We start from the raw sequence: 24,034 nt of genomic DNA, 5'->3' as shown, positions 1-24,034 counted from the left end.
AACTACAGATAATACAATAAGCTAAAACTAATACAAGCCAAGGTCACTGAATGTATACAAGCTACCGGTAGTGCCACTATGTAAACCAAAACTACAGGAACAAGATTTTCCATTCATAGAAAAGGGGTGAAAATGGTTTACACTTGGTATTTTTGTTACCTGCCATTGGGGACTCCTGTGTTTTTCATCACGAATTCACAAGACAGGGTATTACTCATCTGCAGAGACTGTGGAGCATTAAAGGAAAGACTAGTTTGGAGGGCAGCAGTGCCACAGGTGAAAGGATATTGGCCTTTCTTGCTTATTGCTATATAACAACAAAAGAAGCACGTGGACCAAGGGGGAAATGCAGCATTTTAGGGCCAAGATTGGCCCAGGTTTGAAGTTTCAGTATGGCCACCCCGGTTTCTGATTTGATTTCCTTAGGACATCCCTATTTTAATCAGAGGGTATAGAGTTGTCTGACCCCGGGGCCATCTGAAAGCAGCCCTGTATTGGGAAGTTTTTAAAAAAATAAATGTGTAATGTTTTATTGTGTTTTTATATATGTTGGAACCTGCCCAGAATGGCTGGGGCAACCCAGTCAGATGGGCAGGGTATAATAAAATTAATAATGGAATAGGATGTCCCTATTTTCATCGGAGAAGTGTTGGAGGGTATGAACTTAGGTCCCCAGCTGTTGTTGGACAACAACTCCCATCATCCCTAGCTAGCAGGACCAGTGGTCAGGGTTGTAGTTCAACAACTGCTGGAAACCCAAGTTTGAGCAACACCACTTGAGGTAAAGGAATTCTGCCTACGGTATGTCCAGAGGCGCCAAGATTTCCCAGGAAACGAGTAGGGAATAAAACACGCCCACCGCAGGGGCTTGGACTAGCTGACCCTCGGGGGACACCTGCCAACTCTATGATTCTAAGCCAAACCAGTCTCAACAACTTGCGCATGCGGCTTCGCTGCACGCCTGCTTGGGAGGCCCGAGCGCGTGGGCCCTGGAGACGCATGCGCATTTGCCCCCCCGTTATCCTAGAGCGGCGCGGGGGTTTTGTACACGACGAAGGCTTATAGTGCTACGCGGATGCACTTCCGGGTCGAAAGGCCATTGCCGGCGACTACTTTCCTTGGCCTATCCTGCACCCCCGCCCTCCGTTGCTTCTCTCCCTCTGCCAAGATGGCGGCGGGCGCGGGTGGCGGAAGTGGTGCCGGCGCGGCCGGGGCTGCCTCGGTGGCCTCGCTGTGGAGCGAAGTGAACCGCTGCGGCCAGAACGGCGACTTCGGGCGCGCCCTCAAGTCGGTCAATAAAAGTGAGTGGAGGGCGACGGACGGTGCTTTGCGCCTGGCGTCGCCTCCCTTATGCTCTCTCTCCAGGGTGGGCGCTCTGGGGCGCCCCTTCGGGGAGACGCGGTGGGGTGGCGGTGGCGGGCAGCCGGCAACTTTTTCTTAGTTAACCCCCTTCCCTTTGCGCGGGAGGTAGCTTCGAAACACGTTCCCAAGCGCTTCGCGTGCATTAGCTTCGCTGGAACCTTCACAACAACCCTTCAGGGCGGGAAGAACGGCTTGCCTCAGATTTGCTGGTGGCTGAGGGGTGGCTCAATCGCTTAGCTACTCCAGTAACACACAGCAGGCTGTGCTCCCGTGCCCCTTTCGTGCTGATCCTGCATTAAGAAAGTCTCTCCTCGTTTGGATCTTCATGAGTGACAAGGCTTGGTTCACCCTAGTCCTTCAACTTTAGCACTGTTGCCCCACTTCAGTATGGGAATGATGATGATGATGATGATTTTATTATTTATACTGCGTCCATCTGGCTGGGTTTCCCCAGCCACTCGGCGACTTCCATCACATCTTAAAAACATAAGGAAACGTCAAACATTAAAAATGGTTAACGGCAATATCGGCCTGGTATCTAGGGTGCTTGTAAAGACCGCAGTGAGGTAATAATGCAGGTAAAGTGTTTTGAATGTTTCAAAGCGTGCTGTAACTTGAGTATTAGTAACAGTGCAGTTCAATTCAGTGGACTTACTCCCAGGTAAGTGAGGCTAGGATTGCAGCCACTTATTCCTTGAAGTGCTCTGTGGCTTTAACAATTGTGTGACAGGCAGAAATACCTGATGTGGTCATTCATGTCACTGTACTTGCTTGCTGAATTGTTATTTGGTTGTACAGGGGATGTGCTAGGGAAAAACTTGCCACGTATGTAAATAGGAAGCGGGTTGTACAGTTATGCATCTGTAGGTTAAAGAATTGAATTGCCATACTGAATTGAGTTAGGATGCTAATCTATGGAACTGTCATATCACTTTGAAATAAGTCCTGCTATGTTCAGTGGGACTTAATGCCTGGAATGTGTGTTTAGGCTTGCAGCAAAGTATTCCCTCCTGCAGCTATACATTGCCCTCTCACTGTTGATGTTCCCTAGCAATCTGACTTTCTACCATTGTATCATAGACTTGTAGAGTTGTAAAGGAGCCCAAGGGTCATCTATTCCAACCTCCTGCAGGGCAGGAATCTCAGCTGAAGCATCCATGACAGATGGTCATCCACGCTCTGCTTAAAAACCTCCCAAGGAAGGAGGTTTGCCCACCAAACTTCTCACTAAGGAGCCTTTAATAAGCTTCCAACTGGTATTACTTGGTTCCCTGGACCACAGTTGGAAAAGTGCTGTGATAATCTAAACTGGTTGTTTTCAAGATATAAATAACTGTCACAGGGGATGTGTTGCGACTACTCTAGAGTAACGACTCCAGACCGTTGCCTTTTCATACTTTTATTTAGTGCAGGCTATTTACAGTGCTAGAGCTATACAGGATACATCTGCTCAGTCTTGGTCAGAACCCTGGAATGGCGCGCTTCGCGTCTTCCTCCAACATAAGAGTCTGGGCACCCCAAATCTCCTCCCGCGTTTCCTCCTGCGTAATTCCGGAACCGGAGGGCCAGAGGGTCTCCTTTCCATGTTTTCCTTCTCCCCCTCTTCCCCCTCTCTCTCTTCCTGTCCCACGTGGAGCACAGGCTCTCCTATGCTGCCAGAGCCGGACTCGCTGGACTCTTCCCCCTCCGCGCTGGCGCTGCTGCTGGTGGAGGAGCTGCTCTTCAGTATGGGAGGGGGCTCTCTGTACCTTTTGTCCCTCACAATAACAGTGTCTGGGTTCTCATTGTTTAATTCATTGCCTTTGCTTTTCCTAGTACTGCAGATCAGCAAGGATGATGCAACTGCTCTTCACTGCAAAGTGGTATGCCTTATCCATAACGGAAGTTTTAAGGAAGCCCTCAGTGTGATTAACACCCATACCAAAGTATTAACCAGGTGAGTGTTGAATATTAGCTGCTTATCAAACAACATGGCTTTTAGACGGTGCAAGAGTTCTTTCAGTTTTTCAAAATATGCAAATGGAAACATTTACAAAATAAAGAAAAATACAGTTTCAAGAAAAATTTCTTTCTTCTTAGTCAATTAATTCTCAAAAGTGTAGGCTAAAAAAAATCCCAGATGTTACAGGAGTTATTCAGTTGGGTTTCTATGTGCATTACTGTAATGAGCATTCTTCCTAATTGGAAGGCCGGTAATTCCCCAACAAATTCATGTTGCAGCCTCTGCTAAGGGTGGGTAACACTGGTGAGTCTCTGTATCACACCCATACAGAGAGACAACAGAATTAGCTGCTGCCAGTGAAAGCTAATTGGGAGGCGACAAGACCATGCAGAGATGCAACAGGCAGCCTTCAGTGTGAATGTGTGCTTTTAGGTGCACTAGAGCTTTTTATTGTTGAATGAGTTTCTTGGTACAGTAGAAGTTCTTTTGCAGCACACTAATATGTCCCAGCATGCAGCTGCATAATTGCTGACCTAAATCCTGTGTGTCTGTATGTATCAAAAAAGGTTTCCTAGTTGCATTGTGGGAAAAGAAGCTACAAGACAAGTCATAGAATTGTAGAGTTGGAAGGGAACCCAAGGGCCCTCTTGTCCAACCCCCTACAATGCAAGAATGTTAATATAGTGTTAATAAAAAAGCAGTTTATGGGATATCAAGAAAAATATCAGTCAAATAAGGATTGTATCAGTCAGTAAGCCAGCACTTTCAAAAGCAGACCCATTCAGTGTGGCGTGCAAAAGGATTATGTGTTCAGTGCACAAAATATAGACACACTCCTTTGTCTTGTTAAGCAAATAAGAATTACCGTATTATTGTGAAGCCATTCTATCTTTGCTTTTTCTGTGTTGCAATATATCTGTTTTGTTTGAATATTGTTGCCATATTAGTCTGATGCAATGAGAAATTTATGAATATTAGCACATTTCTTGAAGCTTATCATATTGATTATTTTACATAATTACAAACTTGACACATGTCCAAAAATATGTCTTTATGATTTCTAAAGTATTAGTTCCCTTTTCTTGTGTTGTTTGGTTCAATATAATGTCAGTGTATATAGGATTCCCTCTTCAGTAATGAGTCTTAGCAAACACAACTGCTTTTTGAAGAGTTGATAATGAGAAATCACATCCCACTTCTGGCTTATGTTTCAGTGATTTGATAGCCTTTGAGAAGGCTTACTGTGAATACAGGCTGAATAGGATTGAAAATGCTCTGAAGACCATTCAAGGAGCCAGTCAGCAGACAGACAAGCTAAAGGAGCTGTATGGACAAGTGGTAACTACTGCCTTGCAAACTCTTACTGCTTTTAATAACTGGATATAAGGCTTCAGATGCTGTGGTGGAGGAGTTTTCTCAATCTAAATGTGTGCTCTTTTACGGCAGGTTAGCAATCGCCTAAATAGGTCAGCCACAGTATAGTCCTGCAGCAATGGATGCTGACAGTATACCAAGACTGGGTTGAATAATGAAGACTGATTATAATAGTTCTTGTTAATTAAGCCGACCTGTTCTTACTTTTTGCCATCTTTCTTGTCCTCGTGGATGGTGCTATGAAATAAGAACATTTCAAAACTGAAAATGCAGCTTAGTCATGTATTTTTCATAGTGCACAACATCATGAGATCAGAATTTTATATGATTCTTCACTGGTATTTCACTTCACCTAAAGATCACTGATCTTTAAAACCAGCAGGTTTTAATGCTGGAAATGTCAATATAAGCAAGTGATAATATTTTTTCATTTATGGGGGTATTCTGCATATGTATGAACCTATTGGACTCATATAATAATAATAATAATAATAATAAATAAATAAATAAATAAATAAATAAATAAATAAAGGCAAGAATAAATTTTTGATCTTCTACTTGCTTTTCAATATCTTCCTGGTTGAGGATTAAGGTGTGATAAAATGCTTTAGAGAAACATCTTGTAGAAACTAGAATTGCCTGGGCTTAGCATGGAAACTTATTCCAGCAATTGTGAAGTGTTCTGAGAATTACCAAGAGGGATATTTTATGATGGACAAAATGCATTGGAGGAAGAGTGTATTTCCCATGACAACTCTGGGTCTATAGGCACATGCCATGTTGTTGCTCTTCAGCCTAGAACTTTTGGGATTGATTTTCTCAACAACCAGAGGTAATAGTTTGGAATTTATGACCTTGGTAACTATTATACATTCACTCTTTCTGCTGGAAGAAAGTTGTTGCTTAGTGACATGAACGCCATGGATGGGGCTTGGTCTTTGTTCAGTGTTTCTTCCATAACACTGTGCATGTTTGTGTTTTTTTTTCAATAAAGTTTTTTTTTTCCAAAAAAGAAGAAGAACTGGGGGTGTGGATTTCATTGTACAGTAGTGTAAAGTGGGGTATGCATGTGCAGAACAAGGCCTACTCACACAATGGGACTTCCCCTGTGTGCCCCCTAAACCTGTTCTGGGGGTTCCCCATCACTCCAATGAAGATTTAGGGGGATGCAAGGGAGAAGAGGAAATCCCATTTTGCGACCTGACTACGTTCTGTGCATGCAGCAACTTAGTTGAACCCCGTCCAATACCTGCCTAGATTACAGGTATAGTATAAACATTACTGAGATATTATGGTTGCTATTTTATTTTGCAGACCTAGTTTTGACTATTTTCTGTTCTGTTGAGCTGCTAATCTAGATTTTTCCTTCCAGTTGTACAGATTAGAACGTTACGACGACTGTTTAGCTGTGTACCGGGACCTCATACGCAACTCACAAGATGATTATGAAGAGGAACGGAAAACAAACCTCTCTGCAGTTGTTGCTGCACAGAGCACATGGGAGAAAGTCGTGCCAGTAAGTAAGTTTGTGGCAGTGTGTATGTGCACGTGCAACAGAGAGAGAGAGAGACTTCTTCCTTCATCTATTCTTGCTGTAAGGCTACAACAGGTGAACTGCATAAACGCCATGAAATACAGGGATGTGTCTTATTGGAACACCTACGTATGAAGTCATACCTCTGTTATTCTCAAGTCTGGTGAAGACCAAACTAGTCCAAATTATAGGCCAATCACCTTAATTATTGTAGTCAGCAAGATAATAATAGCAGTCATTGCTAACCAGACTGTGGTGGCTATAGTAGTACATTGATATTATTTGCCAAAGATGAGAAGCAGATAATTTAAGGTTGGTAGGAAAAGAGGATGCTTCAAACAGTAAAGGAGCTGATGTGGCTGCAGTTATTTCTCTTGATGCTGAAAAGGCTTTTGTCAAACTACATTGATAGTTTATTTCTGTTACTTTGGGGGGTGAGGACAAATGGAATTTGGCATTTGAGGAAATTCATACACTTTAAAATTCCTGTAACATGGGGACGTGGGTGGCGCTATGGGTTAAACCACAGAGCCTAGGGCTTGCTGGCGGATCGAATCCCTGTGATGGGGTGAGCTCCTGTTGCTTGGTCCCAGCTCCTGCCAACCTAGCAGTTCGAAAGCACTTCAAAGTGCAAGTAGATAAATAGGTACCGCTCCGGTGGGAAGGTAAATAGCATTTCTGTGTGTTGCTCTGGTTCACCAGAAGCGGCTTAGTCATGCTGGCCACATGACCTAGAAGCTGTTCGCCGGCTCCCTCGGCCAATAAAGCGAGATGAGCGCCGCAACCCCAGAGTCGTCCGCGACTGGACCTAATGGTCAGGGGTCCCTTTACCTTTAACGTGGGGGCTGATAGACAACAAAAGTGGATTCTGCAATATTTCTAGGCTGGAAGGATAAACACCCAGCTGCTGCTCACTTGACTCCTGGTTGGTTGTACCACTGCTGCTCACTGGGAGGTAGAGGGCAAGGTGCAAGGTCAGCACAGTGCAAATGCACCAGCAGGAGCTCCGGATTAGCTCTGGCAGTGCATTTGCACTGTATTGACTTCACTGCTGCCGCCTCTCTCACTTCCTAGCAAGCATTGACATGACTGACCAGAGGTGAGATGCATTCCACAGCCCCATCATGCCATCAGAGACTGGTCCTGCTACACACACACACACACACACACACACACACCATGAGAAGGTACAGCAGTTGGAAACACAGAATGGCCTCATCTGTGGTAGCTTTAAGACCATGGAGTGCCCCACCCAAGGAAGCTTGCTTGAACACAGGGTTGCGTATATTTAGGTGGACAGTTAGAAAAACAAACTTGCATTTTCCTACAATCTTCCTTAGATACAGTTTTTAAAATTCCGATTGCCTTTTTATATTGATTGTTATACTGGTTGAGTGTTACTTTTGCGTTTTTCTTGTGGTTATTGTTTGTTGCCTTAAATGTGTATGCATAATCCTTTGTTTAGCAATTTACTTAACATCTGCTTATATGCAAAAGAATATGCTCCTACAACATCTTGCCGCCGATGTGTGCTCAGGAATGAAAAAAAAAGCTTGATGAAAGGAGCTTGGACTTCTAGAATCGTGTGATGATTTGCTTGCATATTGTTCTTTTGTTAGAAAGAAGGGTGTTCATACAGCTTCCTGTTGGCATGTATCACCTGCTTGTGGCTTTCAATTTTACTGCATGTTAATTCAAGAACCCTTCATGCTTTGGAATAATTGTTTTGATCTGCGTCTAGCCATCTGACCCAAAGTGTTCATGCAAACTGGTTCACACTGTAATTCGGAACAAGGTATCCCTTCACTTACTTAGTTATTTTTGCTCTGTCCAGGAGGATCTTGGCCTTCAAGAAGCCACATATGAGCTGAGTTACAATGCTGCTTGTTCTTTGGTTGGGCAGGCCAGGCTGAATGAGGCAATGAAAAGCCTACAAAAAGCAGAAGGTAATGAATGATAAGTTTAATTTGTCCTTTCCTTGTAACCTGTTGTCCTGCTTTTGTGGAAAGCCGTCACAAGATCTAAAGCCTTTAATAAATGAAATTGAGAAAATAGATATGGGGAATATTGTGGCCCTAAATTTATTCTCTGCATCTGCAAATGTATTTCAAGAATGCCTTTACAGCCACCAGTAACCTGTCATTCCTATAGACTGCACAGGATTTCCTCCCTGCACTAATTTGCATTCATTTTGGTAAGCAAAATCAAGTTTCGAATAGCTAAATCTGCCCCCCGCCACCATAGCAACCTGGAAAAGCAAGCAAAGACCAAGCAAAATAGAACTGAAGGGAGATTTGGGGAGAATTCAAGATGGTTAAATTGATAGTACAGTGGTACCTCAGGTTACAAACACTTCGGGTTACAGACTCTGTTAACCCGGCAGGAGTACCTCGGGTTAAGAACTTTGCCCCAGGATGAGAACAAATCATGCGGCAGCAGTGGGAGGCCGCATTAGCTAAAGTGGTACCTCAGGTTAAGAACGGTTTCAGGTTAAGAACGGACCTCCGGAACGAATGAAGTTTGTAACCAGAGGTACCACTGTACGACTAAGAAATCCATAATTGTATCATGTATCGACATGCAGTTGGAAATTTAGGATCTAGTATAAGATTAGGGCAGATTAGGAATTAAGGTATGTGGAGAATGATTATAGGATGCTGTCAAATACAGTGGTACCTCTACTTACGAATAACTCTACTTATGAATGGAGCTCCGTCCGCCATCTTGGATGCGGTTTAGATAGGATTTTTTCTACTTACGAATTTTTAGATAGGGTTGCTTCTACTTATGAATTTTTTCTCCCAATGCATTCCTATGGGATTCGACTTACAAATTTTTTCGACTTACAAATGTGTGTTCGGAACGCATTAAATTTGTAAGTAGAGGTACCACTGTATAGAGAAATATCAGCATCCTTGCACTTCTGTGATGCGAATGAAGTTTCTATAGGCAGGTGTTAATCAGTGGTGGAACTGTGATTGGTGGCTCATATCTATGGCAAAATGTGTGCTACCTCCACTGTCAGAGGCAGTGTGACTCTGAATGCCAGTTTTTGGGCAGCACGCGTGGAAAGAGTGCTGCTGCACTTCTGCCTATAGGCTTCCTGTATGCATCTGGTTCACCACACTGAGAACAAGGTACGTCCTGGAATGGATGGGCCTTCGGTCTGATCCAGCAGGGCTCTTCTTATGTCCAAAATTAATGTGTCACACTTTCCTTGTAGATCTGTGTCGCCAGTCTCTCTCAGAAGATTCGGTGAGTCACTATTGTTACACCCGAGAATACTTTTTCCGCTAGGCAGGTTTTAATATTCTCCGTATGCGTGCACGTAAGCTAATTGCATAAATCTGCTTGGTTATGTGTTACCTGTCTGCTTTCCTTCGTAACACTGGATTTAAAGTGCTCTCCATCAGCACTTTTCTTTTTACTTCTTTGCCTTTAAATAGCAGTGTGCCTCTTCCACATGAATGGCTTCACTGAGAAGTGTTAACAGTGTGGAATCAAACTTTGCGAATTCTGTGGCAAGGGCCGTTGCTGGTATTAACAATTTAAATATCCAGAGCTTCCCTTATCCGCTGAAGCCATTTAAAAAAGTATTCTTAGTGAACACAATAATGGCAAAGTGAGGCAGTTTTATGTCCCGTTGATTTCAATGGATGAGATTTGCATGCTTGTGTGACTCACTCAACGAGAGAAATGGTACCAGGAGTGCAATCCAATGCTTATTTTCTCTATTCAATGAGGCTTACTCTCTAGCTGTGTTACTAGTAAGTTTGCTAGTTACCAATAGATTTATTTGCAGGTTTAGGTGATACTAAATTCCAACTTGCACAAATTGGATTTACGTTTTCTCTCCCCTTCCCCTCCTTGACAGCCCCATGAATACTTCCCCAAAAAATCTGCTCCGGAGGGTTGAGGTCCACTGACTTGATATTGGATTCCACCCATTGATTTGTGGATATTATATAACTGCATACCTACCAAGTTCCTGTAGGAGAAATAAGGGACCGGACTGGAAGTAGCAGACCGGAAGTAGCGCTGCCGCCATTTTGGAACTGGGCGGAGCATGCTCAAAAGCGACTTTTGATGCTGTTTTGCCCAGTTCCAAAATGGCCGCCGCGCCAGAAGTCGCACTGCAGCCATTTTGGAACTGGGCAGAGCTGCATCGCATCAAAAGTCGCTTCTGAGCATGCTCCGCCCAGTTCCAAAATGGCCGCCACGCCAGAATAAACCAGGGAAAAACAAAAAACTCCGTTTTTTCAGCTGAGAACAGCTGGAAAAACGGGGGTTTCCCGGGGAATACGGGAGACTTGGCAGCTATGTATAACTGGTGCAAGGTTTCAAGGTTGTGCGTTAACTTCTTCTTTTTTTACTGTTTCCTTTTAGGATGTTACCGAAGAAGACATTGAGGCTGAACTGGCTATTATTCATGGTCAGATGGCTTATATCTTGCAGTTGCAAGGTCACACAGAGGAAGCCCTGCAGCTTTACAATCAGATAATCAAACTGAAGTAAGTGACTTCTGTAAAATGGTGGCATTAGTGGACTTGGCATCTTTTTAAAAAAAGACGACATATTTACAAATGCACATATGCCCTGTTCTCTGCAGGCCAACAGACGTCGGGTTGCTTGCTGTCATCGCCAACAACATCATTACCATTAACAAGGTATGGCATTATCTACCTAGTAATTCCTCAAGCATGTTTTGCAGAAGAAATCACACAAAAGGAGTGTGATATGTGTCTTAATTGCAGCCTGGGAAACATCATGTTCCTATTGATTGTGTGACGGATCTTGGGATGCTGTCTTTCACAGGACCAAAATGTCTTTGACTCAAAGAAAAAGGTGAAACTGACCAACGCTGAGGGTGTTGAACATAAACTCTCGAAGAAACAGCTCCAAGCAATAGAATTCAATAAGGCTCTGCTGGCCATGTACACCAACCAGGTAATGTTACGTAACTTTAATTGCCTTGAGGAATTGTCTGTTCCCAAGGAGGGCAGGGAGCACCTTGGTTTGTTGGCTTACACTTCTAAATCCTGCCTTCTCTCTGTAGAATCAGCACTCCTAACTAGCTAATCTTTTTCTCTTGTTCCCTAGGCAGATCAATGTCGCAAGCTGGCATCAAGTTTACAGTCACAGAGCCCCGAACATCTCCTCCCTGTGCTAATCCAGGCAGCACAGTTGTGTCGAGAGAAACAGCATACCAAGGCAATAGAGCTGCTACAGGTAGGCTGTGGTTTGCTGCTTGAGAAAATAAAGAGAGGTGACAAAGCTCTGAATCACTGTTCATCTAGAGGAGGTTGAGGAGGAAGGGAATCCATGAACATGCTGGGCACTGGGAGTCATAGTTAGATTAGGCAGCGTTATTTTTGCACCAGCCCAAGCATTCAGTGAAACTATGGATTAGCTTGTTGAGCTAAGCCTTTTCCCTAAGAGGTTATGTATGGGAATACACTAGTGAGATCTGCTTGTCTGAGATCTGCAAGCAGTGAGGGATTGGAGAGACAAGAGTGTGTCTTAAGTGTGTCTTGGTATAGGTGCTGTAAGGGGAAGAGAATATAGGGACCCGCTTCCCCTCATCAGAAGCAGCCCGTCCCCAAGCAGCGGTAACAGCAAGGACGCTCAGGAGTCCAGTCAGGAAGTGGAGAGAGAGGGCCAGGGCTCTCTCAGCAAGGGAGAGCCCCTGCGACACAGGAGGGAGGAAGAGAGAGAGGGGGAAAGGGGGGAGAAGGAAAACATGGAACGCAGACCCTTTCCTCCGGTTCCGGAATTACGCAGGAGAAGGAGGGGAAAGAGATTTGCTGTCCCTAGGCTCTTATGCTGGAAAAGATCGAGGGGCGGTCCAGTGCCGGATTCTGCGTCGGACTAAGCAGACATGTTGTACAGACCCAGCTCACTGTAAATAGACTGCACTAAATAAAAACTGCTGAAAGACAAGCATGTGGAGCGTCGTTACTCTAGAGTAGCCGCAACAATCCCCTGACAGGTGCAGTACATAAATGTGCCTGGCCGAAAACTATCGTTCTAAGCTCTACTGCAGATCATGGTTTACACTTAAGCATATTTTAGGTAATGGCATAGCAAATGAGACCCTTCCTTAACATATAGCTGTGTATCTGTCACCTAATAGAAGCGCTTCTGTTCAAGGGACTCAAGAGTTTGTTGCAGGAGAGTCAAGAGAAATGAGACTCCACAGTGCAATTGCTATTCATTGCAAGGTGCCTGTTCTGGAAATTCTGAAGCTGATTCTGTTTGAAAGCCTCCTGATTTGTGTTTCCATTTCTGACCTGTAGGAGTTTGCCGATCAGCACCCTGAGAAAGCAGCAGAGATTAAGCTGACGATGGCACAGTTGAAAGTTGCTCAAGGTACTGTAGCCTCACTTCCTTTGGAAAGAAGCTTCCTGAGCATTCAGCTACACTTTCACACTGTTTCCACATACCGTGTTTCTCACATTTTAAGTCATGTCTTATATTTATTTTTACTCCAAAAAAACCTGCCATGGCTTATTTTCAGGGGATGTCTTATTTTTTTTGTTAAGCTTTTTAATTTTTTACTGGTATTAAGCTTTCAGAGTTTTGCTGGGTCGGGCTCGGTGCGGCGCGCGCTGCTGCCCTTGCTGGCTCCCGCTGGGTCGGGGCTCTCCCTCTCTGAGATAACTACGAGCTCTTCTCCTCCTCACCCCCCAGTCGTTACACGGCCGCCGCGCGGGCTTCCTTACCCGGGTTGCAGTGCAGCGGCGAGGGTGGCGTGGCGACGGGCGACGAGGGGGCCGGGGAAGGCTGAAACAAAGGCAACGGCGGAGGCAGCGGCGGGTCTTTGGGGCCGCCAGCGCCCGGCGAAGGTGCAGCGGAAGGCGGCAGCATGAGGTAGCGATGCGGAGGGGGTAGGCAGCGCACACAGAACGAGTGGAGGCACGGCAACAGCTTGGGCCGCCGGCTCTGGATGTTCTGGCCGCACACCCCGCAAGTGTCCAACAGGTTGAGCCGCGACTCTCCGTCGGCCCGGTCCGCGGGGCCTTGCCGGCTTTCAGCCTCGTTTTCCCCACCCATGGCGACAGGACCGGCCGCGGTGGGCCCTGCTCCCGCCATAGGCTCGTCCATTGTTCGGCGGCGGCGGCGGCCATTTCAGGCGCGAAACGCCTCTCACCCAATGGCCGCTTCTGCTCTCACCCTCCCTCCGGCCTGCTCACGAGCGGAGCCCCGCCCCTTCACGGCCGCTGGGAGCAAGCGACGTTGGTTGCACGTTGGTGTGATTGGCAGGCTGTTCTGGGCTTGGTCGAATTCGGGGTGGGGGATTCATTCAAGAAAGAGCCGGCAAAGACAGCTGCGTGCGCTGTGCTGAGCCCCGACTCAGCGGGAGCCGGCAAGGACAGTAGCGCGCACCGCGCAGAGTCCCGACTGAGCGGGACCCGGGAGAAACAGCAGCGCTCGGCGAGGCGCACGCTGCAAAAGCGCCATGCAGACCTGCTCCCACCACTGCTCCCACTCAGCATGTCTTATTTTTGGGGGATGCCTTATATTTTATTGCCTCCAGAAAATCGTGCCATGTCTTATTTTATAGGGACGCCTTAAAATGTGAGAAACACGGTATTACAGTGACCACTCATTCTTAGCTCATTTTTTTCTCAAAGGGAGGCTGCCTTCTGGGGAGCTTGGGTTAAAGGCAGGAAGGGGCAATACCTGAAGTCTTCACCATCTAGAAAGTTTGCAAGTTGAACAAATTTGTATACAATTTTCTTACAGAGCTATAATAATAATAATAATAATAATAATAACAACAACAACAACAACAACAACAACAATAATAATAGCAGCATTTTTGCATAATTCAAGTTTTACTAATTATGGAGTGGGATAAGGGAAAAAATATGGAGTCCTGAACCCTCTCAGCTGTGACCAGTGAGATTCTTATTTAAACACCCCTTTGGCTTTTGATACTTCAGTTATTGCCCACATGCTTTCACACATATTTTTTGCAGTCATAAGGGCTAGTAACTTTCGCTATTTAAAAGGCTGAGTTTCTCATGAAGCTGGCTTCTGCAGAATCGTGGCAAGCATGCAGCCCTGTTTGATGGTTTCTATAATCACTCCTTTTTATCTGTCTAATAAAAAGAGAGTTGCCTGATGGGAGAACTGATGTCCTAGCACAGAGGACTGGAGACAATTGCCAATAACCACACTTCTTGTTCTCTCTCCCTCCCTCCCCTCTCTCTCAAAGGCAGTGTCACGAAAGCATGTATCATCCTGAGGTCTATAGAAGAGTTAAGGCACAAACCAGGCATGGTAGGTTGCAGCTAAACACATGCAGAGCTTTATGCATCCTATTGACACCCCCCCCCAATGTCATTCTTCTCCTAGCATGCCATTCTGACCTTAGCTTGGGTGGTTAGACTTCTTCTTTTTGACATCTGTCTATGTCAAGAGACAATGGAGCTTTCGGGGGGAGTCAAACCACTCTGTTAGCAGCACTGAAGTGACCTCCCCAGGGCACAAGCCAGGGCAGTGTTTTTGGAGGTCCTGGGCTGCCCAGATTAGAAGTCACCACTCTCGACCTCGCTGGTGTGGTCCAAAGGAAAGCAGAGCAATATGTTTGGCGCCAGTTTGGCTACAGCAGTTGCTGGAAGGAGGTATACAAGGCACCATTGCCAGTGTGGTGTAGTGGTTAAGAGCGGTAGACTTGTAATCTGGTGAACCAGGTTCGCTTCCCTGCTCCTCCACATGCAGCTGCTGGGTGACCTTGGGCTAGTCACACTTCTCTGAAGTCTCTCCGCCCCACCCACCTCACAAAGTGTTTGTTGTGGGGGAGGAAGGGAAAGGAGATTGTTAGCCGCTTTGAGACTCCTTCGGGTAGTGATAAAGCGGGGTATCAAATCCAAACTCTTCTTCTTCTTCTACCATCCAACCATTTAGGGACTCCACTCTGGATTTGTGTAGGGTTTACTCCTTGGCCTTTTCTTCTCCTGAAGACATCCCACAAGACAGTGGAGGTTTAGGATTAGAGCTTTCATTCTCCTAGATGGGCTGCCTTCCCAGGTTGACAAGTCCCATCATAGTTGGACTACAAGTTGCTCATTTGCATCTTTGTTTTGTATGCATAAGTTCTGTTTGGACTCTTGATCAGTAATGTGTTTGGTCCACAGGACTTAGCAATAACAGACATCTTGATCTCTTCTGCCTCCTGTTGCTAGAGGTGTGTAACTCAACAACATGAATTTTTGGCTACTAATCTAGCAGTGATTGCGAACCTGGCCCTGAAGCAAGGTTGTAAATACAGTATCCAGAATTTTGCACCAAGATATCCCATATGTTATGGTCTTATATAGTTTCCATGACTTGCTTAATTTCTAAGTTGCGTGAATATTTCAGGCTTTTCCTGCTCATCCAATATGGGAATGACAATATTTATATCCTGCTTTCTGCTAAAAGAAGCATACAACACAAAACTATTCAATGCAATTGAGCAAAAGTACAACTAATAGCCAATTTCTAAAAGCAGTACCAAACAGCAACTCATACAGCAAATAATTAAAAATAAAACAAAAACCTAACAGCAGCAGGGGTAAAAGATACTTAAACTGATGGTAGTAAATTAGGGTGTTACACATTAAAAGCCTGTCAGAATAAAAGTTTATTCAGTTTTTGGTGAAATAATTTCATTTGGGAGAGTATTTCAGAGCTGCAGCACTACCACCAAAAAGGCCCTGTCTCTTGTTTGCTCACTAAATTTTCTAAGATGGCACTCCAAAGCAATGCCTCCAACATGCATCTTAATCAAGGTTCTGCCAACATGGGAACAAGCAGTGCATAAAGTTTTGATATAGCTTAGCTTAAAGGTAAAGGCGCCCCTGACCATCAGGTCCAGTCGTGTGTGACTCTGGGGTTGCGGCGCTCATCTTGCTCTATAGGCCGAGGGAGCCAGCGTTTGTCCGCAGACAGCTTCCGGGTCATGTGGCCAGCATGACAAAGCTGCTTCTGGCAAACCAGAGCAGCACGCGGAAACGCCGTTTACCTTCCCGCCGGAGCGGGAAAGCACTTTGATGTGCTTTCAAACTGCTAGGTGGGCAGGAGCAGGGACCGAGCAACGGGAGCTCACTCCGTTGCAGGGATTAGAATAGCTTAGCTTACATGGTAGTTATAAGGAATATTAACAAAATGTAAGTGAAATGCTTGGACATTTTGAAAAAGTGCTGTATAGATACCATGTGTTGGAGAGAGCAAAGCACATAACAGCAAGGTTGGTTTTTATTTAAGAAAACTTGCACTCTTGAATTATTAAGTCAAGGCTGCTTTCTCCCTTGAGCACTGCCCCTTGACTCCTTTACTTTTGAAGAAATGTAGTAAAAGAAAAGTAAATATTGCTTCAGTGTGCGCACGCTTTCATGTGGCGACAGTATTCTTCTTAATGAAGTAGTAAAGTTACATTTATATTTTTTAAAAAAATGTGGCCCTGTCATACTTTCCAGTATTTATTGCTTGCTAAAAATATTTCTGACTTTAACGTTGTGTTCTAAACGGTTATAGGTATCTGCATTAGTGACAATGTATAGCCATGAAGAAGATATTGATAGTGCTATAGAGGTCTTGGCTCAAGCGATTGAATGGTATCAAGAATTTCAGGCAAGTAATAGTCCAATGAGATGCCAACAGATAAGCTGCCCAGTATTTTGTGTTAAAGTTGCTTTACATCCCTGACAAAATAGTAAAAATATATTCAGTACATCGTAGCTCTTTATAATGTAAACGGACATTTATAATCTGAATTTGCCAGCCAATTGTATTCATAAATGGTTTGTAACTGCTGCTGTGCTGCAAGAAATGAATTAAATAATTCAAGCTTCCCATGAGCCCCAAATCTCCACTGCAATGGAGAGGCTGCCTGTTGCCTCTCTGCATGATTGCCTGTTCTGGCCTTGTCTCTTTCCAATCCTTCACTGGAGCAGTTCTCCAATTTATCTGTCAGTAGATGTCATTTGAGTCATCTAACAGCTCCTGGTGCAGAGTCCATGGAATTAACTGGCCTCAAAGAGATGGATGCAAAAATTCAGGAGAGATCCCCTAGTGTGGGGTAGCTCTCACATTTACACATACTTAAGTCAAGATTTGCTTACATGCTAGGTGCACATATACCAGCAGCGGCCTTCCCTGGCACCTGCAGTGCCCACCCCTCCTCTGAAATCAGAATTGAAAGAGGAGTTCTGTTGCAGCCATTAGAATAGGTGCATTGTACATATGGTGCCTGTGACAGCTTCTTGGTTTGAAAATATGCTCAAGGCTCCAAAAGGTTAGCAGCTCCTGCTCTAAGTGTGAACCTCTTTGTGTGCACAAGGTGAAATGTGCTTTCATGTTTAATTGAGAGGGGAAGTGTGCTGCGCCTCAGCTGTTTGGAAGTCTGCAAAAAAATTGTTCTGTAGTCGGTCCAGAACTTTCCTGATTTATCCATATTTTCACAAAGGGAAAACTCGGTTACACACTGGAGTAGTTATAATCCCACAGCTGTTGAAAGCCAGTATTCTGAGCTTGATAGTGTGATTGCAGTCTTGCAGCTCGTAACAGACAAATACACCATTGCAGTTGTATCCCAACAAAGTTGTCCTGTTCATGCAAGGACTTTCAATGGCTCAGTGGAACTTCTTGCCCTTCTGCGTGTTCCCATCTGATATGGAGGGTGGAGGAGGAACCCAGAACAGATTTGAGGGTGCACAGGGGGAATTTCTTGTATGAATGAGAAATAGGGTTGCCAGACTCAATAGTGGACAGGACTTCTGTGCCTTTAATTGCCCTGCTCTCTTTTGAGTCTGGAAACCTTGAAACCAGCAGACCCTTTGCTTGGAAATTAAACAAAGGGTCTGCTGGTTTCTCTTTAAGGTTTCTAGACTCAAAAGAGAGCAGGGCAATTGAAGGCACAGAATTCCTGTCCACTATTGAGTCTGGCAACCTTTGTTGGCTTCACACCCTGCTGTTAAGAGTCCCCTAAACTCTGATGGCTCCAAGTGTGAATGGTCTCTTCAGCAGGTAAAAAAAGAGAGTCATCCCTCATGTCATTGTTTTAGTTGTTTTCAAACTTAACTTTAAGCAAACCTGTTTTTCACCCCCAGCCAAAGTCTCCAGTTCATTTGTCGTTAATTAGGGAAGCTGTCAACTTCAAGCTAAAACACGGACGGAAGAAGGAAGCCATCAGCGATCTAGAGGAGCTGTGGAAGTAAGTCTCTTCCTGAGAGCTAATAAGTGAATTTTACTGCAAAAGACTCAGTGGCCCCACTAACGTTTGAAACAGAAGTTGACAGTTACTTCAGTAGTGTTAAAAATGTATTTATGCAGCAAATGAGATAAGGCATATTAAAAATGGGTTGTGCCTGGTGTTACATGAACAGCATCCCACTTGTGCAGTGGGACTTACCCTTCCAATATACCTGAAGGCGCGTCTCCACCCCCACTGTTCGGCCTGGACATGTGAGGTCTAGCACCGAGGGCCTTCTGGTGGTTCCCTCACTGCAAGAAGCAAAGTTATAGGGAACCAGGCAGAAGGCCTTCTCGGTAGTGGCTCCTGCCCCTCCCCCCAATCAGATGTCAAAGGAATAAACAACTATCTGACGTTTAGAAGACATCTGAAGGCAGCCCTGTTTGGGGAAGTTTTTTTAATGACTGGTGTTTTAATGTATTTTTAATCTCTTGTTGGAAGCCGCCTAGAGTGGCTGAGGAAACCCAGCCAGATGGGTGGGGTATAAGTAATAAATTATTATTATTATTATTATTATTATTATTATTATTCCTCTACTCCCCCCACGTGCCCCCAAAATCTACTTCAGTGGGTCCCTCTGGAGAGTGTGCAGTGGGGGCTGCGTGAGAAAAAAGGGGGAAGTTTGTGGTGCCTCAACCTGTGCTTTGGACACACATTTTTCACCCTGCAATCCATTATATATATGTAGGCACACCTGGTCTTTGGCAAGCTATTGAAGTGAACGGGTGTTGCCACAATGAGCTGCTGGAACATCCACAGAGTGAGCAACCTCCCCACTCATTAGATTCTCTTTTTGTCCCTTTCCCTTGATAGAGCTGCTCCTGCCACCCATCTCTAAGTTGCAGCTTTACCTGAGCCAGCATGCATCTTGAAAATACTCTTTGTGGCTCCTATGGAAGGTGGAGGCAGGGTGCTTCATTGGCTTGCTTATACTGTATGAGGTGTCCTTCCTGTGGTGTGCAACACTGGGCTGACTGCTCTCTTTAGAACAGGCTATAACTCTCGCACTTCTTTACTTTTGTAGGCAAAATCCAGATGATGTCCATACCCTGGCCCAGCTCATTTCTGCATACTCCCTGGTTGATGGTGAGAAAGCGAAAGTGTATCCTTCCTTGTGTGGCTGAGGGAGGCGAGACAAGGAGGCATTCTTTGACGACTTCCTCATATCAGAGTAATTGCTGCAGTGATGCTTTTCAAAGTTTCCAGCTTTTGGAGTATGGTGCCGTGTTCTCTGCCAAAGAAATCCTGAGTCTCTGGAATTCCCCTGTGCATGTTCTAAGACTTTCACATCTCACCGACCTTTGTACATCACTGTTGTCTCATAGGGTGCATACAACACACACAACCAACTAGGAAGTTCAGGTACAGCTGGGTTGGTAGTCTTTCCTTTTAACTCCATGTTTTCATCAAGCAGAGATACAAAAACACTATTCTACTGTTTTGATCCCCAAATGCCAAGCACCTCTGTTCCTTTTAGAAGCTCAGGCTCTCATGGTCACTCTGCCCTTCCAGAAAGTAAAAAAGAAATTTGTTACCCCATTATATAATGTTCCCTTCCTATACAACAGAGAATTCTTCCCAGTCTCCTACCTTAGTTTCTCTCTGTCGTTATTGTACCCACTAAACTGACTTTGAGATCCTGAGAATGATTTTCTCTCTCTCTTATTTGCTTAATGTGTTCATATTGTTATTCCTTAACCCCTCCTTTACAATAGACTTAGCAAACACTTGCCTTCTTCGGACACAATGTCTCTGAAAGTAGATGTGGATGCTCTTGAAAACTCGCATGGGGCTACATACATTCGGAAGAAAGGAGGGAAACCCACAGTTGAGAACCAGCAGAAAGAACAAGGGTAAAGAAGCTTTTTAAATAAACCTTGACATCCTGAGTCAGTGTTAATATGAAGAAGTCCAGACCAAAATAGATTTTCTGTCTTCCAACTACAAACTATTTCTTTCTCCTGTACAAAGCCATTAGATATGCTCCCCTTGGCGTCCATTAGCTCTGTTCTTTCTGCTGCATCTCAAGCAGGCTCAGGTGTGATCATATGCTGTTGTCTTTTTTCAGCCAAGGTGATGTCAAGAAGAAGAAGAAGAAAAAGAAGGGTGAGTGTCTTGTTAGCTATGGCTGCCTTGCTGTTTGGAGTTCAAAAGTGCTTCTGGAGAAGTTGGCTAAAACTATCTAAGCCAGGAGTGGAGAACCTTTGACCTTCCAGTTGTTGTTGGACTTCATCTCCCAGAAGGTTCAATTCCCAGCATCTCCAAGTAGGTCTGGGAAGGACTTCTCTTGGAGACCTTAAAAGCAGCTGCTAGTCAGTGTAGACGGTAATGAACTAGTTACTGGATGGACCAGTTGTTCTGAACCGCAGGCCCAAAGAAAGGAGGGCTTGTGGGAGTGAGTGGTTGGGTGCAGGGATACCAAAGAAGGATGTCAAAACACCAGAGTGATCAATTCTAGTGCTTTATTAAAAAAGGTGTAGACTTACAGCAGATCAGCCTGCTGGGTCTCCCAGCCTTTACAGACGAGGGATGGGCACTGCAGCCAGAAGATGTCTTGTCCGCACCCAAGCACACATTCATTCATTCTTTATACACAAAGAAGCATATGGCACTTTGGCCAGGACTTTCCATCATTCCACCTGACCAGATAAGGGCATAGATAAGATTCCTCTTTCTGGACTTAGAGCCCAGCACCCCACCCCACAAATAAGGATAGCATCAAAACAAACCAATTAGCCTATGTCAAAGCAAGTGAATATATGAAATCATTGCTACAACAACTACCATTAATTTTGATGTTACCTTGACTACCAGGATGGCATTAGCAGAGCTTCTGGAACAGTCCACCTTTGGTTCAACACACCAAGGGACTAGCTCAGTATAAGTCAGTTTCTTATGTGTCTGTTATTTATTAAAATATTTTAAATACATACTTTATTTATTAAAGTTAAATATTTATCAACTGCTCGTTATCTCTGCCCATTAGCAGCGCTGCCTAGGGCAGATAGGAGTTGGGAGTCCAACAGCATCTGCAGAGCCACAGGTTCCTCATCTAAACCCCGCTGTACTAGGGTGGAATTTTTTTAAAAAAACGACTCAAGAAGCTAAGTTCAAATTAAGTTGACTTTGAGCCAAAGTCAGGAAATTCCAGCAATCATGCGACATTAATGTTAGAGTCCTGGACTTCTTGTTTAGAGGCAGCATGCTTCTCAATACCAGTTGCAGGGATTAATAGCAGGGATGGGCTGTTGCCTTCATTTTCTGCACGCGAACTTCCCTAAAGCATTTTGCAGGCCACTGTCGGAGACAAAAATAGATGGATATTTTGGGGACTGATCTAGGAGCTTTTTTTCTAACACGAACGTTTTGAGTAGGTCTCCATGCTCTTATGTGAAGTGGGTTCTCCACAGTATTTAAAGTCTAGGTATAGCTTGCTAATTGCAACAACCCAATTTTTGTTGCTGCAAGGAAAAGCTAAAGCATGTCAGTATAAAGGTATTTGTGGTTTGCGCACAGAGAGAGCGTTGTCTGTCTCCGACCATGGAGTGCTGTACAGCTTTGGCTAATAAGGTGTTTACCTGCAGTGTAGCTGTTCTTAAATCATGATGAGTCTCCCATGCTGAATACTCCTTAGTATTCAGAAAAGGAGTATTGTTGTTTTTTTAACCTACTCCTTAGGAAAACTGCCAAAGAACTATGACCCTAAAGTTGCTCCTGACCCTGAGCGCTGGCTTCCAATGCGGGAACGTTCCTACTATCGCGGGCGGAAGAAGGGCAAAAAGAAGGACCAGATTGGGAAAGGAACCCAAGGAGCAACAACAACAGCAGCTTCTTCTGAATTGTGAGTAACGGGAACCAGCTTTGCGAGCCTTGATTCTAGAGCCCTCTCAGTGTCCCAGGGCAAGTAACGTAATCAAAGAGAGCTACTCCCCTTGAAAGGAAGATCACTATTGCACACAATCTCCAGGAGTAGGTAGAGAATGAGAGTGACAGTAAGGGAGTGGAGAAGGGGGCAACCCTGCCCTCTTTCTGCAGTTGCCATTCACAAAAGGCTTAAAGAACTGGCTTTTTGGAACTGGCACTGATACTCGATGCAGGGTTTTTTTTAATTATTATTTTTAAATTTTGTAGCTCTCAGGGTGGTTCCCAGCATGAAAACACAAGATAAAACCACAAAATTCATAATAAAAACAAGAACAAAACAATAACGCCCCCCCAGACACATTTAAAAGGATATAGGATGATAGGCAGCCAAAGTCCTGGTTGAAGAGGAACGTTTTCACCTGGTGCCTAAAGGTGTATAATGAGGTTTAAAGACTGCCTCAAGGCAAATCTTAAAAAATGTAGTATAAACACTGACAACTGGGAAACACTGGCCTGCGAGCGCTCCAGTTGGAGAACAGCCTTTACCAAAGGTGTCATGGGCTTTGAAGACACTCGATCTCAGGACGCAAGGGAGAAACATGCTAAGAGGAAGGCACGCTTGGCAAATCCACACCGTGCAGCCAATTGGAAGCCCTGTCAGACGTTCGGGTTCCAAAGAACATTCGCAAACCGGAACACTCACTTCCGGGTTTGCAGTGTTCGGGGGCCAAAATGTCTGAGTACCAAGGCATTCGGGATCCAAGGTACGACACTGCTAGCTAGCAGTGGCTCAATTCTGCCCACAGCTTATTGTGAAAAAAAATGAAAAGAAAAAGCTAGAATTTATAAGTGGTGTTCTTCTCTTATGTAAAGGAATGAATTCTTCACTGCAAACGGTAATATATGACAAGTATGTGAGGGTCTGTATGTGAAGTTTAACCAGTTTTGTTTTTGCTGCTGACAGCAGGACAGAAGATATACCGTACATCTAAGCTCTGTGTGATAATTAATCTTGTTTGTCTCTTCCTTGTCTACAGGGATGCTAGCAAGACTGCAAGTAGTCCACCTACATCCCCAAGGCCTGGCACCGTAACGGCAGTCCCATCTGCATCAACAAGCAACATGATACCGCCAAGGCATCAAAAGCCTGTTGGCGCAGCTGCCACAAAGAAGAAACAGCAGCAGAAGAAAAAGAAAGGTGGGAAAGGAGGCTGGTGATCATGGCAAGCAGGCTGTTTAAATTGAAATTGCCTGTCTTCCTTTTATTTCCTTTTTTTCCAATTGTGAATGCCGAGAGCAGAATAAAGGTCAAACAAAAAGTCGGGTGGATATGTGTCCTTTTGTTCTCCCTTTGAATTATATATATATTTGTACTCTGTAGTGATATTGGGGGTATTACTACTACTCATACCAATATCTATGCATGGTGGCATTGTCATTGTCTGTTCATTCCAGGCTTTAAGGGAACTGTTTTCAGTCTTGCATGGGTTGTCCTACATGAGGCCATCCCTGAAGGGTGATCAGAAATTGCAGCTGGTGCAAAACTCTCATCAAGTGTGCACTTTATGGAACCGCAACACTAGTCTTACATAAACTACACTTGCTTCAAGAACAATTCAGAGTGCTGGTTCTTACCTATAATGCTCTAAATGGTTTGTGGCCAGGATACCTCTTCCTCCTGTATGAGCATGCCCAAAAATTATTACCCTCATCAGAG

General features: G+C 44.6%; 1 protein-coding gene across 1 annotated transcript; it reads left to right on the top strand.

The window, feature by feature from the left end:
• Positions 1–1,148: 1,148 nt before the first annotated feature.
• SRP72 (signal recognition particle 72) lies at positions 1,149–23,636 on the top strand. Its single transcript, XM_035140515.3, has 19 exons — positions 1,149–1,301; positions 3,178–3,298; positions 4,519–4,642; positions 6,051–6,194; positions 8,047–8,158; positions 9,436–9,467; positions 10,599–10,723; positions 10,822–10,879; positions 11,028–11,159; positions 11,313–11,441; positions 12,509–12,581; positions 14,434–14,498; positions 16,737–16,832; positions 18,311–18,414; positions 19,478–19,555; positions 20,169–20,306; positions 20,522–20,559; positions 22,132–22,294; positions 23,355–23,636. Exons 1-19 carry the CDS (start codon positions 1,169–1,171, stop codon positions 23,533–23,535), a joined length of 2,046 nt encoding a protein of 681 aa, XP_034996406.1. The 5' UTR covers positions 1,149–1,168; the 3' UTR covers positions 23,536–23,636.
• The last annotated feature ends 398 nt before the right edge of the window (positions 23,637–24,034 follow it).

This window comes from Zootoca vivipara, chromosome 15 (genome assembly GCF_965207765.1).
Source record: "Zootoca vivipara chromosome 15, rZooViv2.hap1.1, whole genome shotgun sequence".
NCBI classification, from domain to species: domain Eukaryota; kingdom Metazoa; phylum Chordata; class Lepidosauria; order Squamata; family Lacertidae; genus Zootoca; species Zootoca vivipara.
Note: the sequence above shows the minus strand (reverse complement) of the source record. Positions and strands in the feature narration are given on the sequence as shown.